Source organism: Amblyomma mixtum, chromosome 3, assembly GCF_055824585.1.
Source record: "Amblyomma mixtum isolate Tamu chromosome 3, ASM5582458v1, whole genome shotgun sequence".
NCBI lineage: Eukaryota > Metazoa > Arthropoda > Arachnida > Ixodida > Ixodidae > Amblyomma > Amblyomma mixtum.
In genome coordinates, this window is record NC_143014.1 from 116602878 (window position 1) to 116617910 (window position 15033).

Sequence of the window (15033 nt, forward strand, 5' to 3'; positions counted from 1 at the left end):
CCTTGGTACGCAAAGTCTTTCGCCGCTTCTGCCTGCGTCATTTTGTCACGGCGGAGATAAGTGCCCCTGGGTTCCTTGCAGGCTGCACTTGGCAAAATATACTGGCATACTTAATCCGGTTCATCGTAGTCTCGTGTTGATCGCATAGCTATGAGGTTCATTTCACTAGATGAAGTGAAGGGCACAAAATTTTAGTTGTGTGAAACTGTGTATAAATGAACAGATATGCTGCCAAAATTAGCAATAAGAGCATATGCTTGTTTGCGTTTTTTTTTCTTATATAAACTGTTACACATGGTGCCACTGAAATAGAACTTGTATGCCGTGTATCATCTTTAATTTCTTTTTTTTTATGCTGTGTGTATCGCACAGTGTACTGATGCTTCCAAACCAACTCCCACCTTAATGCAGTGTAAGTACTGCCTTTAAACTTAAGCTTCCTGAAATGTTTTAGTATATGGCTACACTGGAAGCCTTTCATGTCCAGCTTGCTGGCACGAGGCTTATATTTGAATGGCACTCTGCAACATTTTCTATTTGAGAGCATATATATGACCGTAGCTTTTCAGACTTCCACATAGAAGTTTCAGTGGTTGCAGTATAACTATTACGTGTTGTGCATCATTTTAATGCTGTGTTTCATACATATGTTTAATGTGCAGAGCTGCAGCTGTACGCACCGCTTTTCTCTACTTATACCCGTGCCACACGCGCACAAGAAATGGCAGTAAATGCTTAAGGCCTTAAGTTTGTTAATGCCATTATTTTCGGAGTTGGTGCTACACGCCCGCTTTTAATGCCATTATCGAAAGTGACGATGACGATAACGCTTGCAAGGTAGTCAAAAGTTTCATCTTAATATAAACATTCCTAATGAGCAGAATATATCGGGAATGATGTTCAAATGTAATGTAAAAACGATTTTCCAGAAAATACGGCTGCTCCTGCTTTACAAGTCGAAAGAGTAGCCATAAACTCGCATGTCAGCACATAAGTCGAGAGTACCAGTCAATAAGGCTAGTTAAAATGGCGCTCTTCGCATCGAAAATGCGGTTTAGGTGCCTAATCTGGCTGAAAGTTAAGAATTAACCATTTTATAGTGGGCTAGGCAGTTGTAACTGACAAAGCTGCATGCTTTTCTGCGTGTGGAATGGGAACGAGAGTACACATTGCACGGGCGAATGAGTTGTGGCGAACTCAGTAGGTCGCGAATGGCAGTAAGGCTAATGCCATTAAATTTATGCGTGTGGCACCGCACGAATGCCATTAAAACTTAAGGCAGTAAGCACTTAATGGCATTAAATCTGTCCGTGTGGCACGGGTATTAGTGAAATATGTCACTGTATATAGTAGCACACTTACATTGTGATCGACAGTGTATACAGATGAAAGTCGATCGATCTATTGTCGAGTGCATCGAATTATTTTTCTTCAACATAACCACAGGCATCAATGAAATTCAGCGCACATGTGGATCCTCATCTCACTAGTACTTTTTACCACAAACAACACTATCACAGAACATGGGCACAATAAACACGTGTGAGAAAAGGCCTCCAAATTCAGTTAGAGCTTCACCTTTTTCGCACTTCTTCACCATGACATCATCTAGAAGCTAGACAAGTAATTGTAAAACCTGCTACAGGAAACTGGTCTAAACATAGCGCGCCACCAAAAACATAACGAGGCATAGCAACGAGGTTTCACTGCCGATGGAAACGGGAGCGTGAATGGCACACGCACACTGCACGCACAGGACGTACGCGAAACGTCCGCACAATACGCCGACGACCTCTCTAGCGCACGCCGTATTGAATCACTGGTGAACGAACAGCGCGACTGCTCCTCAGTGAGCAGCGGCGGTCTCCCCATTCTTTATATATCCTCCTTGGGTTTCCCGACGGCTCCGAGCAGTGACGCAGTAGACGAAATGCCCGTGCGATCGTAGTCGCCGAGCACGTTTAAATCCATGCATGCAACAACGAGAGTTTTGCACTGAATTCCACCTGAGATATGTGTGAACGGCGCCAACGTCAGCCTGTGAGCACGATCAAAAACAAACTCGAGCAGTTGAGGAAAGTACGCCTACGCCTCACCGCAAATGCTACGCCACGGCCGTCTGCTACCGCCCGGTTTGCAAACAGCAACTATAACGCCGTTGCTAAGCTGCGCCCGGACAAGATGGCTTCCCACTTGAGAAAAACCACGTGATTTTTTTTTCCCTCCATGACATAAGCACAAGTCAGCGATAAACTGACGTGGCGCCTAGTTTCCTTTCTGTCATATTATTTACATGCCCTAAATACTTTAACTTTACCTAAGCGACTTTCAACATTTTACCTTTGACGGCTTTTAATAATTTACAAGCGTCTGAGTAGGCGTATATTAACTCTATGTGAGTAGGGTAGGGTGGCTAGTGTCGGCCGAAGGAAAATTCTCTGCGAAGCCAAATCTCTGTATTCTATCCAAACCGCATTATTTGTAACGAGATGGCGTCTGTGCAAGGTGTAGGAGCACGTACCCAGCAGCAGCAAGACGACGAAGCTGCAAAAGCTGGCGAAACTTTCGCCAAGCTTTTCTACGAGACCCTTGAGAAACGCCGTCACCTTCTGGGCAACCTATTTCTTGACACCGCAAACCTCCTGTGGAATGGGAACCCGCACTGCAGCAAGGAAGCCATCAGCAAGTTCTACGCATCGCTTCCGGAGTGCGAGGCCGAATTAGCGAGCGTCGACTCACAAGCCTTTCGTAACGAGTTCGTCAATGGCCAGACTACTATACATGTTGTAACAGCTGGCCAGATCAAGTTTTCGGGCAAGCGTTGGATGCCGTACTCCGAATCCTTTGTGCTCACGGCTCAAGGCACTGTGTGGAAGATCGTCATGGACAACTTTCGTTTTCAAGAGCCTGCGCCGGTTTTCTAACTGGGAGGACTGAATGCATTGTCCACCGAACTTGATAATGCAGGATATTTTTAGCTGGGACCATCATCTTCACTGTGCGCTACTTTGTAATCCCCGCATCTTCACTCTGTTCTTGCTGGTTACATGCAGACTTCGCAACATGTGTTACTTCAGTCAGACTGATTGCAGTCGTGATGCATGACATGTGTGTCATTGGTTACTTCTATGCGATTTTGTCAAGACTTCTGTCATCTTTCACTTCGTACGCAAAAGTGAAGTAAATATCCATGATGTAATATCCATGATGTCTGCGTCGTTTCCTTTCCGTCCCTTGTGTTCCTTGTGCGCTATTTTTACATCATGAACGTTATCCAACTTGCCCAACTTTCGGCTTTGCTGAAGTAAATATGATTTTTAAGCAAAGAGGTAAATGGGTGTGTTTGTATTTTGAATTTTGATGCGCGGTGTGTCTAACTAGACAATGACTACGGGAGTGAAAGACCAAGAAGTTAGTGTTCTTTGTGCCACAAAGATCACAATGTAACCAAAGGTTGTATATGAGGTTTCTTTGGCACATGGACACATATATGTGGGTTTAACCGGACAGTGTGTGAACACTATAAACATCACCACAATTCCACCAAAGATAAGCGGAGTTCCCCTTTGTTCGTGCATTGTTAAGGATATGGGTGTACCAGTTTCTACAACACTGAACTACTGTTCAGAAGGACAGAACCGTGCAATAAATTGTAAAGACCTTCTGTATCAACAGAAGAGGTGACCAGTGTGTTTGCAATGAGAGGAGAGGAGGGAAAAGTGGTAGGGTTTTTTATGGTAAAAAGAATTTGGTACTCAGTGTTTTTCTTGTCCTTTTATTTAGAGTTGTGCTTTGTGTCAGAAAGTAATCCTTGCTCACAAAGCTAGGTACTCGTGCTCAGCACCATTTCGTTGCTTGCATGCGGAATAGATACATCAAATTCAAGTCATTCTTTTTACACCCCACAGCACTAAGTGGGAGGATCTGGTTACATTAAAGCGCAACACGAAAAGAAATACCTCACAGCATCTGAACTGGCAGCACTCTATGGGTACCAAGAATTGCAGAAATGATGCATTTAAAAGCACTTCAATATGCAATATGAGTAGCTAAAAAATGGGAGTTCCTCCTCTCAAAGTTGTCAGCTAGGGTAGGAAAAGGTGTAAAGCATAGTGCTTTAACCTTGTGCAGAACATGGAAAGCTCCAAGAAGTTTTGATGTGTGCATAAAACCAGATGCACTCTTCAGCAGTACTGCAGCTTTTGCATCACTAGGAGACATAGGGGATTGGTGAAACACTTAGGGCTAGACAAAACTTCAGTTCCTCTGCCCACAGCCACCATTCTAGACCACCACACATGCTGAAAACCGCACTACTCTCTAGCTGCATCACAATGCATTTCCACTACCTTCACTCGATGGTCAACCAAGGCTTAGGTGCATGCCGAGTGCCTGCTTCAGCATCATCTGACCAAGATGACACTACTGCTTTCTTTTTAATTCTTTTGCATGTGCACTGTTACCTTTGTTTCCTCTGAAAACAAATATTTCTCGCCTAAATAGTATATTCAGGTCTCAAGAAAGATAATTCCTTAGTTTTCGAGCGCAAAATACCAGAAGGCAATGTATTTGCAAGGATGTGCAAAATTTCATACGGAGTGTCGTATCTGATGGAAATAGAAACACCTAAATGCCAGACTTGTCATGTTATAGCCAAAGGATCACGGAATAAATTTCTGTTTCAAAGGTGCACAATCCGCCTTAAATTGTGGGAAAAAAAATGATGTTCTAGTTGGTGGCGAAATCAGCCTCCACAAAAATGGCAGAGACCTGCTATACTGCTGTTTCACAAAATATTACTGGGTTTGCTATATGGCATTAAAAGCCATTTATTTTCAACATGAAGTCTGAAATTCACCTAAAACAAAGAAATCACTTCTGGTTGCAGCACACTTTCGGAAAAAGCTGTTATACTATGCACACTATTGTGTACCAAGTGCCTTAAAGGCATTAACACCATAATCAGTGACTGACAAGTAGTAGTCCAGGCTCTGCACCAGCTCACTGTTGCTGAAAACAGGTTCAAGTATTTGGCAAAGGCATAGAGGGTTCTTCCTCAATGTGTTTTAAGACAAAACTTTACATGCTATAGTTTTCAATGCTATGTCCTCTCCTCTAAAACTTGTAGCTGAATGTATGCACTCTGGCAAAGTTTCTTCACTGTGAGGTGCCCCTTGCACTGTATTTTTCAAATAGCCCTCTGTTTACCTGCTGTGCTAATTGGTTCCAAACACCACATGTGTGTGGGTAATTAAGCATCAATCAAGTTTCACAAATAGTCAAATTCATCAGGGTTTGGTTTATTTTATTTGTTTGCATTGCGTATGCATGCACTGATGCAGTTATTACACTAACTACATGTCGTCCATTGCACATATTAGTTAAGATTTTTGCCATAACAAATTGAGGAGACGCTTCAAACCACTACAGATGTCATCCAGTCTCATGCCAAGAGCACTGGCTTAACCTGCTCCCCGAATAAATCGGAACTCATGGTCTTTCGTGAAAAACCCCCGAGGCTTAAACCCCCCTAAGGTGATGATCACTCTCAATGATGCCCAAATACCCGAAGTCAAAACCATCAGGGTACTAGGCACGCTTCGACAGAACAGCGGGAGAAATAATGCCAACTCAAAGCGAGCGCTAACACTACATCCCTCCTCATCCGCAAAATTACTTACAAACACAGAGTAATGACGGAGGCGAATACACGGTGACTAGTGCAGGCCTTTGTCCTCAGCCATATAACATATACTATCCCTTACGTTTATCTCTCCTGGGTTGAGAAAGAATCCCTAGACATAATCATTTGCACAGCATATAAAACGGCTCTCCGCCTACCCAAAAATACCCCCACCGAAAAACTGCTCCAGCTAGGGGTACATAACACAGTTGATGAACTGGTTGAGGCACATCTTGCAGCTCACTATGAACGCCTCTCCCACGTGACCACAGGAAGGGCTATCCTTAGAAAACTTAAAATTGGGTACACCACCATGGCTACCCCCGAACTTTCACTCCCTAACGAAATTGCCGTCCGTATATTCATTCCTCCCCTTCCCAAAAACATGCACCCAGTGCATGACCAAGGCCAACGCACCGCCAGAGCCAAGACACTGCATAAACACTACTCCTCGTTGCCAGAAACTGTTCACGTGGATGTGGCAGAATACCCTGACAAGGAAGCATTTGCACTTGCAGTCACAGGCAACCATGGACAACCCCTGGCGGCGGCCACCTCCCTCAACACCCGACTATCAATAGAGGCTGAGGAGGCGGCCATAGCGGTCGCCATAGCCGGCACCAGGGCAGGATACATCCTCAGTGATCCGAAGGTAGCAATCGGAAACTTCACTAAGAGAAGGCTTCATGCCCCAGCTCTCTTCATCCTAGCAAGAGCCAAATTATTCACAGAATGGTTCTAGCTGATATGGGTGCCACCACATACCTCCCACCCGGGGAACACGGCAGCTCATGAATGTGCTCGAGGATTCGTCAACCACGCACAGAGCGACTAGTGTCTCTGGTTCAGGAGGGAGTGCCTGGTAACCTACCATGAAATTGCCTTCCACTATCAAAACGATCAACCCAAATACCCACCCCCGCAGAAATCTCTCACCAAAGCAGAGCAGGTTGCCTGGCGGCAACTTCAAACGGGTACATTCCCAAATCCTTACATGGGTAACAGTGTATGTGTAGACACATCTCCAGACTTATCCCTCTCTAAAAACGTCAAGGACGCAAAGAGGGTCAACACCGGGCAAAATCTTGGTAGTGATCACTTCATCCTTAGCACCACCTTCCCCATGACAAAACTCAAAAACAAAGCAAAAGAAATACGAACCACGGATTGGGACAAGCTCAGGCAACTTCGCAACAAAACAGCTCCAAAGGAGATCTCTAACCTTAGCAACTGGGTTATCTCCCTGAATGAGGATGTCAGCTCCACTAGCGTTGTGGTGCCAGTTGAGGAGCATATTGCAGACTCAAAACTCTTACACCTGTGGCAGGCACAAAAAGGCCTCCAAAAACGCTGGAAGAAGCAAAAACACAACAAGCGACTACGCAAAAAGATCGCTGAAATCGAGAGGCGAATCGAGGAACATACACTTACTCTCCAAACACAACAATGGAACCAAATATGTGAAAGCGTCAACGGACAGCTCAGAAATAAGAAGACATGGCATCTTCTAAGACACCTGCTTGACCCAGAACAAACACGTCCCGTGCAACAAAATCAACTGTACAGACTCATACATAAATATGAGGGTACAACTGAAGACCTAATCAAAGAGCTAGCAGAACGTTACCTAAACATGGATGATAGTACCCCACAACAAGACCACCGGGGGACTCCTAATCCAAATTTAGACGCAAACATCACAGACGCAGAGGTCTGGTACGCAATTAGAAAACTGCGGACAACATCTGCGGCAGGACCAGACAAAGTAACAAATAAGACTCTCAGGAACTTAGATGCAACGTCGATCGCGGCGGTTACAGACCTTATGAACAAATACTGGCATGCAGGCAAAATACCACAAGAGTGGAAACACGCGAAAATCACTTTTATTTCTAAAGCGGGTATGAAACTCAGCACTGAGAATCTACGCCCAATTTCATAACATCATGCCTAGGCAAACTCATGAAGCATGTCATCCTCAACAGGCTCCAAAACTATGCGGAGGACATGAACCTCCTACCTGAAACAATGTTAGGATTCAGGGCCCAACTATCTACCCAGGACATACTCTTGCAGCTTAACAAGGACATAATTGAAGCTGACGAGGGAACAGGAATGAAAGCAATATTGAGTTTAGACCTCATTAAAGCTTTCGACAACGTCACCCCCAAAGCCATTTTGACAAACTTGTCAGAAATCAACCCCGGAGAAAGGACGTACAACTACATCCGATCCTTCCTCACTAACAGAACAGCAGTGATAACGGTCGGAACAATAGAGTCTGCCCCAACCAATCACACTAGGAAGTAAGAACGCCACAGAGCTCCGTCCTGTCCCCTTTCCTTTTTAACCTCTCCCTCATCAAAATTCCCCCCAAACTGGCACAAATACCAGACCTACATCACACGTTCTATGCAGATGACATCACACTTTGGGTAACCAAAGGATGCGAAGGCTACATAGAAGACACACTCCCAGAAGCAGTGGACATCAAGGCATGCGCATGGGAATCCGGCCTCACTTGTTCTGAGCAAAAATCTGAACTCTTCGTGATCCGTTGTAAACAAAGAGGTAGGCGTACTACGACTCCCCCCCCGCAAATAAACGTCTATGTTAATGGACGATCTGTCAAAGAGGTACAAACCATGAGAATACTGGGGTTGTATTTACAAACAAATGGAAAGAATACTGACACACTCACTAAGCTAAAACGCACGGTAGAGGCGACGGCGCGATTAATCTGCCGCATAGCTAATTGCAGACAAGGGGTGAGGGAAAGAGATTTATGCCAACTAGTGCAGGCCTTTGCGCTAAGCAGGATACTCTATGTCACCCCTTATCTCAAATTTGCGAAAGCAGAAAAGGACAAATTGGATAGCATGATACGGCAGGCCTATAAGGCTGCGTTAGGACTCCCACTAAATGCTTCAACTGAAAGGCTTATGAGGTTAGGAATACATAACACCTACAATGAACTGAAAGAAGCCCATTTAATGGCTCAAACAGCGAGATTAGCCAATTCCAGAACTGGCAGGAGTATTCTTACCAGGCTCGGAATTAACTTTCAACCTACGAATCAAGATGCTAAAGTATACTTGCCCCGTGACTATAGGACGGCCCTACTAATCAAACCACTCCCCAAAAACATGCATCCCTTACACCATAAGGGTAGAAGACAAGCACGAGCCAAAGCCTTACATAATAAATACGGAAAGTGCGCTGGAACACTTTATGTAGATGCGGCAGAATACAAACATACCAATGCCTTTGCAATTGTGGCTGTGAACGAGAATGGTGACCACATCGTCTCGGCAACAATCAAAACAAAATCCTCTGAAACGGCAGAAGAGGCAGCTATAGCTCTCGCCCTAGCGCATACCCAAGAGAGCATCATCCTCAGTGATTCCAAAATGGGCTCCAATAATTTCGCAAAAGGGCGAATTACAAACACCTCCCTTAGAATCCTTAACGCAACCAAATTCTCACCAAATTATTCCGAATTGATATGGGTCCCAGCCCATCCGGGGAATGAGGCAGCCCACAATAAAGCCCGAGGTTTCGTCAACCGGGCAGTGGATAAGTCTAGCTCCCTGAATTTCACGAAGGACTCCATGATCACATATCATGATCTCAGCAATCATTTTAAACTAGAGAGGAGAATTTTCCCCCCTCCGGACAAAAGCCTGACTAAAGAACAAGAGGTTACGTGGCGTCGTCTACAGATGAGATCGATACGCACCCCATCACTCCTCGCGCACATTTATCCAGATCTTTACAACCCAACTGTGGCCAACGAGCCACCTACGATCACATCCTGTGGGACTGCAAAATAGAGCCACCTCCGGGTGATCTAGTTACCGCTCCTTCTCTCGAGCGGTGGGAGACCGTGCTGGCTAGCTCTAACCCCAGAACGCAAGTTTTGGCGGTGGAGTGGGCTGACAAAGTCGTCGAGGGCTGCGTACTCTCGACCACTTAACGTGACCTCTTACCAAGCTCTTTCCAGCGAATAAAATGTTTTACAATCAACCAATACATCTACTCCATGATGTATTCCGTGGGATACAATTCCCGCTGCACTCTCTGCGACCACTCTAATGCAAACCGCAATCACATCCTATTCGAGTGCCCAGAGGACCAACCATCTCTGAGCTTCCAAATATCAAAGTCAATGGGAGACTGCGCTGCTCAGTCCTGACTCAGAGATTCGACTCCGGTTAGTGATTGATTGGTATCATTGCACATAGTGGCAGCAGCAGCAACGGCCTGTGACCAACTGTACATAATTCTTTCAAACCGTGTTTTACAGCTTCTTGGCGGTGTGGCCCGACAACACTGCATGACCTGCATCTTTGCCTGTATTCCGATTGGCATCAGTGACAGCACATGGACAACTATAAGAAGCGGTTTATGCACCGAGCTTCGCATCATTGCACGTAGTGGCAGCGGCAGCAACGGCCTGTGACCGACTGTACATAATTATTTCAAACCGTGTTTTACAGGTTGGTGCTCTTTTTCTTTTTTTTTGCTAAAATAGAAACAAGCTCTAAACGACTGAGTAGTTGCGAAAGTTTTTTCTGCTGCCGCTGCTGCTGCTGTGTTTTCTGTTTGCTGTGTTACGGTGTTTTCCTAGACGCTATGCCTTGTGACATATACCTGGCTTGCCAGCAGACTATTTCGAAGGAATCTACGGTTATAAAATGTTCTTAGTGTTCATTCTCTTATCATGCTGGCAACTGCTCAGGAGTGGGGGAAGCAGCAGTGAAATCCAAACCGGATATAGGAAAGTCGTGGCTGTGCCCGACATGTAAAGCTTCTAAACTAAGGGGGGGCCCAAGCTCTGCAAAGGGTAAACCTGAACAAGATGCTGATATTGCGGCTAGACTAATCGTGATGAATCGGAACATCACCGCCCTACTACCACTTCTTGAGAAAATTGATGATCTCATGTCAGTCAAAGAAACTGTCGAAAGCATTGAGAAGCATCAGCTTTCTGTCTGATAAGTACGATAAGGTTATAGAAATGGTTGACTCGCAAAAAAAGGACATTGACGACCTCAAAGAGAGAGTGGAAAAAATCGAAGCACAAGCAAAGACTGAAGAAATCAAAGAACTTAAACAGCAACTAAATGACCTGGACCAATATAGCCGCTGACAGAACATTGAAATTAACGGCCTCAAGCAGACTGATGATGAGAATTTGTTGAGCAAGTTGAACGACATTGCACGAGAGTTGAACATTGAAGAAGTCACACCCAGGGACATAGAAGCTGTACACAGGCTGCCGTCCAAACCTCCGAAGACACTCATTGTCCTTGTGCAGTTTGCTTCACGCGCCGTAAAAGAACAGTGGTCCGAAAAAAAAGCACTTCTCCGAACGAAACTTCCCGACCTCAGTTTTTTTGACAACATGACTTCACAAAATCGGAAACTGCTGTGGCTGGCTAAGATGAGGGCAAAGGAACGTTCGTACCAGTTTGCTTGGCAAAAAAACGGCAGGATCCTTGTCAGGAAAAAGCAAGGTGAAGTGGCCATCCACATAAAGTCTGAAGATGACATCACGCAAATCGCTTGACCGCTTGATAAGTCACGTGTCTAGAGGAGCGCCTATTATCATGGCTGAACAGTCTTTTAACTGCTTTTATCATGACACAAATTCCTTCAACAAATTCATAAAAGAGCAACCACGGAGGAAATCTATATCTCTATTCCATCTTAACACCCGAAGTTTGCAAAATAAGCATATCGATGTTGGTACATATTTGGACGCACTGAATCAATTTTTCTATACTAGCCTTCACGGAAACTTGGTTCGAAAACGCACTAGATGCTGTGCACTTCGACAATTATAACTGCGAAACACTGTGTCGTCAGTGACAAAGGGGTGGCAGTGTGGCACTTTATATCAGCAGAGATATTATGTACACTGTTATTCCAGAATATACACTTATCACAGAAGACTACGAATGTCTAACAGTTGTAAGTCATGCTTTTGCAGTAGCTGTTATTTACCGTCCACCTTCAGGGTCTGTTTCCGCATTCTTAAGCTTCTTTGAAGAACTCGGCGAATACCTGCTCTCATTACATATTCCATTCGTCATGCCAGGCGATTTAAACATAAACACGCTTTCTTTCGACAGTTCTTGCAATGCTGTCCTCGCGAAGATGCATTCGATAGGACACCAATGTGATTCCAACACGTGTAACACCAGACAGCGAGACGTTAATTGATCTATGCCCTACAAACTGTTTAGAGGACACTGTGTGCTGTGGAGTGTTTTCAGTGAACATTAGTGACCACATGGCATTTTTTTGTTTTTACCTGTCATCTAAAGACAAAGCGGACCCAAAACTGAAATATCGCGTAGATCTATCAGCGATAACGGTATTGCGCAATTCCGTAACCTTCTATCAGAAACAACATGGTATGACGTCTTGAGCACGGACGACTCGAACAATGCGTATAATTCATTCCTTCGTACAGTAAAAGAATTATAATATTGCTTTCCCTCTCAAGCAAATAAAAAGAAATAAGAAAGGGAGAAAATCATGGATTACAGATGAATACATCAATAGAATGAACTATAGAAATAACCTGTTCCACTCATTTAGTGCGACTAAAGATAGCTCTAAATTCCTAGAGTTCAAAAAGGTTAGGAATAAGTTAAACGCTGACTTAAAGAAAGCCCGTACATCGTACTACATGAACAAGTTTACAGCAGCTTATACATGTTCGAAAGAAACATGGACACTTAAGCGCTCTCTTGTCTGTAAAAATCAAGATATTGTTCCCCAGCAAATAGTCATTGATGGCAAAACCTATTCAGGCCCTTCACTGGCAGATAAATTTAATGGTCATTTTCTAGCATCTGGTGCGTCACAGAGCATGCAGAGCTGTTCATCTAGGAGTAAGATAGAAACTAGTTCCATATTTTTGTCCCCAACCACCCCAAGTGAAATCGAAACAGTCATCAAAAGCCTCAAAGATACTTGTGCATGTGGTCATGACGATATTGCAGTCCGTCCGGTTAAAGGATCATGCGACATTTTGAGCGTACCACTTTTTCATGTCTGCAACTGTATAATGCGTCATTCCCTGATGAAATGAAGATCGCCCGAGTGTGTGCAATACACAAGAGCGGGGCGAAGAACAATCTTGGTAACTACCGCCCTATATCCGTGCTTCCAGTTTTCGCGAAGGTGGCGGAAAAAATAATCAACACTAGAATCAGCAGTTTTTGTGCTCTAAGGGTATAATTTCAAACCAACAATATGGTTTCCAAAAAAGAAAATCCATTGAATCAGCACTACTGAATATTAAGGAAAAAATAATAACAAACATGGAGAGATAGCTATATACTCTTGGTGTATTCCTAGATTTCAGGAAGGTATTTGACTCCATTAAACATGATACATTGTTTAGTAAACTTTACGACTATGGAATCCGCGGCAAAGCTCTCGATTTTATAAAAAGTTAATTATACAACCGCCTCCAGTTCGTTAGTATTCATAACAGCAGATCAACAGCACAAGTAATTAAATATGGCTTACCCCAAGGTTCCATCTTAGGTCCTCTCCTGTTTCTCTTATATGTTAATGACATTGTATCAATACCCCAAACCTCAGAAATAGTGTTGTATGCTGATGATACTAATGTGTTTTTTCATGGCAATTGCCTTATCACCCTAATGAAGAATGCCAATACATGGCTCGAAGAATTATCGACGTGGTTGCAGCATAGCCAATTATGACTTAACACAGACAAAACGAACTACATTATCTTTCGGGCTAAAAATAAGGCGATTGACACTAAAGCTAAACTAGTCTTCGAGGGGCAAACATTAAACCGTGTGAGCACTAAAAAATTTCCGGGTGTACATTTCCACGAGAACTTGAACTGGACACACCACATAAACTATTTGACTATGGACCTCGCGAAAACTATTGGAATGCTAAAAAAGATTTAAGTTTATGCTCCCAGCGTGGTTCAAACGCCAGCTTTATTATACCATGATTAATTCAAGATTGCAATACCGTATACTAGTTTAGGGCACGACTACCACAGGTAATTTGGAACGTCTTCATATTCTTCAAAAGAAATGCATCTGATTCATAGAAAATGCAGCATTGCGAGAACACACAGCTCCACTGTTCTTAAAAAATGAAATACTTGCAATTACAAGTATATTTCGACAGCGCTTGGCACTGAACATATTCACTCATATAAAAAGTAACCGAAATTCATTTCTTGGGAAGTACCGACGTCAAGAATGCGGCTATAATTTTAGGGCAAATTCATTTGCTAAGAAAAAAGTCAGAACTTCCTATGGGACACAATCGTTAGATTACCAGATCCCTGTCCTTTTAAATTTGTTTCCAGAACTTATTGACATCGCAGTGGATGTAGGGTCACCGTATACTTACAAAGCACGGATAAAAAATATACTCCTGGTCGAAAAAAAATGACCTGTCTCTGTTTTTATCTCATTCAGGTTTGTGTTTCGTTTGTATTGCTGTGTTTCTTGTTAGATTATTGAAATATGTCGATACAAATGTTGCTTTTTCATGCTTTTGACACTGCAATAATTTTCTGGTTAGGAGCTATTCTTTTATTGAGATAGAGAGAGAGAGAGAGACTCTTTAATGAAGAGCAGAGAATTTAGCCGACGTTTAAAAACCGCTGGCATGCTACTCTGCGTAGGGAGGGGATTTGGGAGATAAAGACACAAGGAGAACAGTATGGAAAAGGTAAAAAAAAAGCGAAGATAAAATGCGGCCATGAAATGGGTACTAAGGATGAAATGGCGAGTATTGAATAACCTATGGAATGATGGAGTGCATAGTCCGTCAAATAGGCTGACGAAGTTCACTGCATGAAGAATGCATGAAGGTAACGTGCAAGTGAATTTAAAGCTTATAGAGATGTCCAATGTCTTTTAAATATGTGAATAGAAAGTTCATTGCAAGTCTCTGTTGCCTAAGGCAGGCTAAGGGACCTAAAACTTTGTCCATTGTTAGGGGCACTGGGTAGAGCTTCTGCATGCAATGTTCATAGTATGCACGCTCGTTAGCATACGCAGGGCACTCAAGCAAGATATGTTCCACAGTTTCTATCGAGGCACAGTTGTCACAGTGCGGACTGTTCATTTGTCTAAAACGGTATCGTAAGCCGTTTGTATTGAGATAAATATTTATGCAACTGTGCTTCTTGCCTTTTGACACAATAATAACTTAATAGGTTGTGATGTAAGCTTTTTTTTTTTTGAAGAAAAATTCTCTTGTTTTCTGTAGTACTTACGATTTTAATTTCATATAAAGCCCTGTTCACAATGCTTCTGTTTTATGCGTGTATT

The 15033-nt window shown here is 43.4% G+C and overlaps 1 protein-coding gene and 1 long non-coding RNA gene across 2 annotated transcripts in view; both read left to right on the forward strand.

Annotated features, from left to right (window-relative positions):
- The first annotated feature begins 2262 nt into the window (after nucleotides 1–2262).
- On the forward strand, nucleotides 2263–3203 carry LOC149351518 (NTF2-related export protein 1-like). Its single transcript, XM_089580880.1, has one exon. The coding sequence runs from the start codon at nucleotides 2490–2492 to the stop codon at nucleotides 2922–2924; it is 435 nt and encodes a 144-aa protein (XP_089437006.1). The 5' UTR covers nucleotides 2263–2489; the 3' UTR covers nucleotides 2925–3203.
- Nucleotides 3204–9994: 6791 nt separating this feature from the next.
- Nucleotides 9995–15033, forward strand: part of LOC149351519 (uncharacterized) — a 45520-nt gene continuing 40481 nt past the window's right edge. Inside the window, exon 1 of the long non-coding RNA XR_016290612.1 lies at nucleotides 9995–10182. This is a non-coding gene — a long non-coding RNA (uncharacterized LOC149351519). The remainder of the gene's footprint in view (nucleotides 10183–15033) is intronic.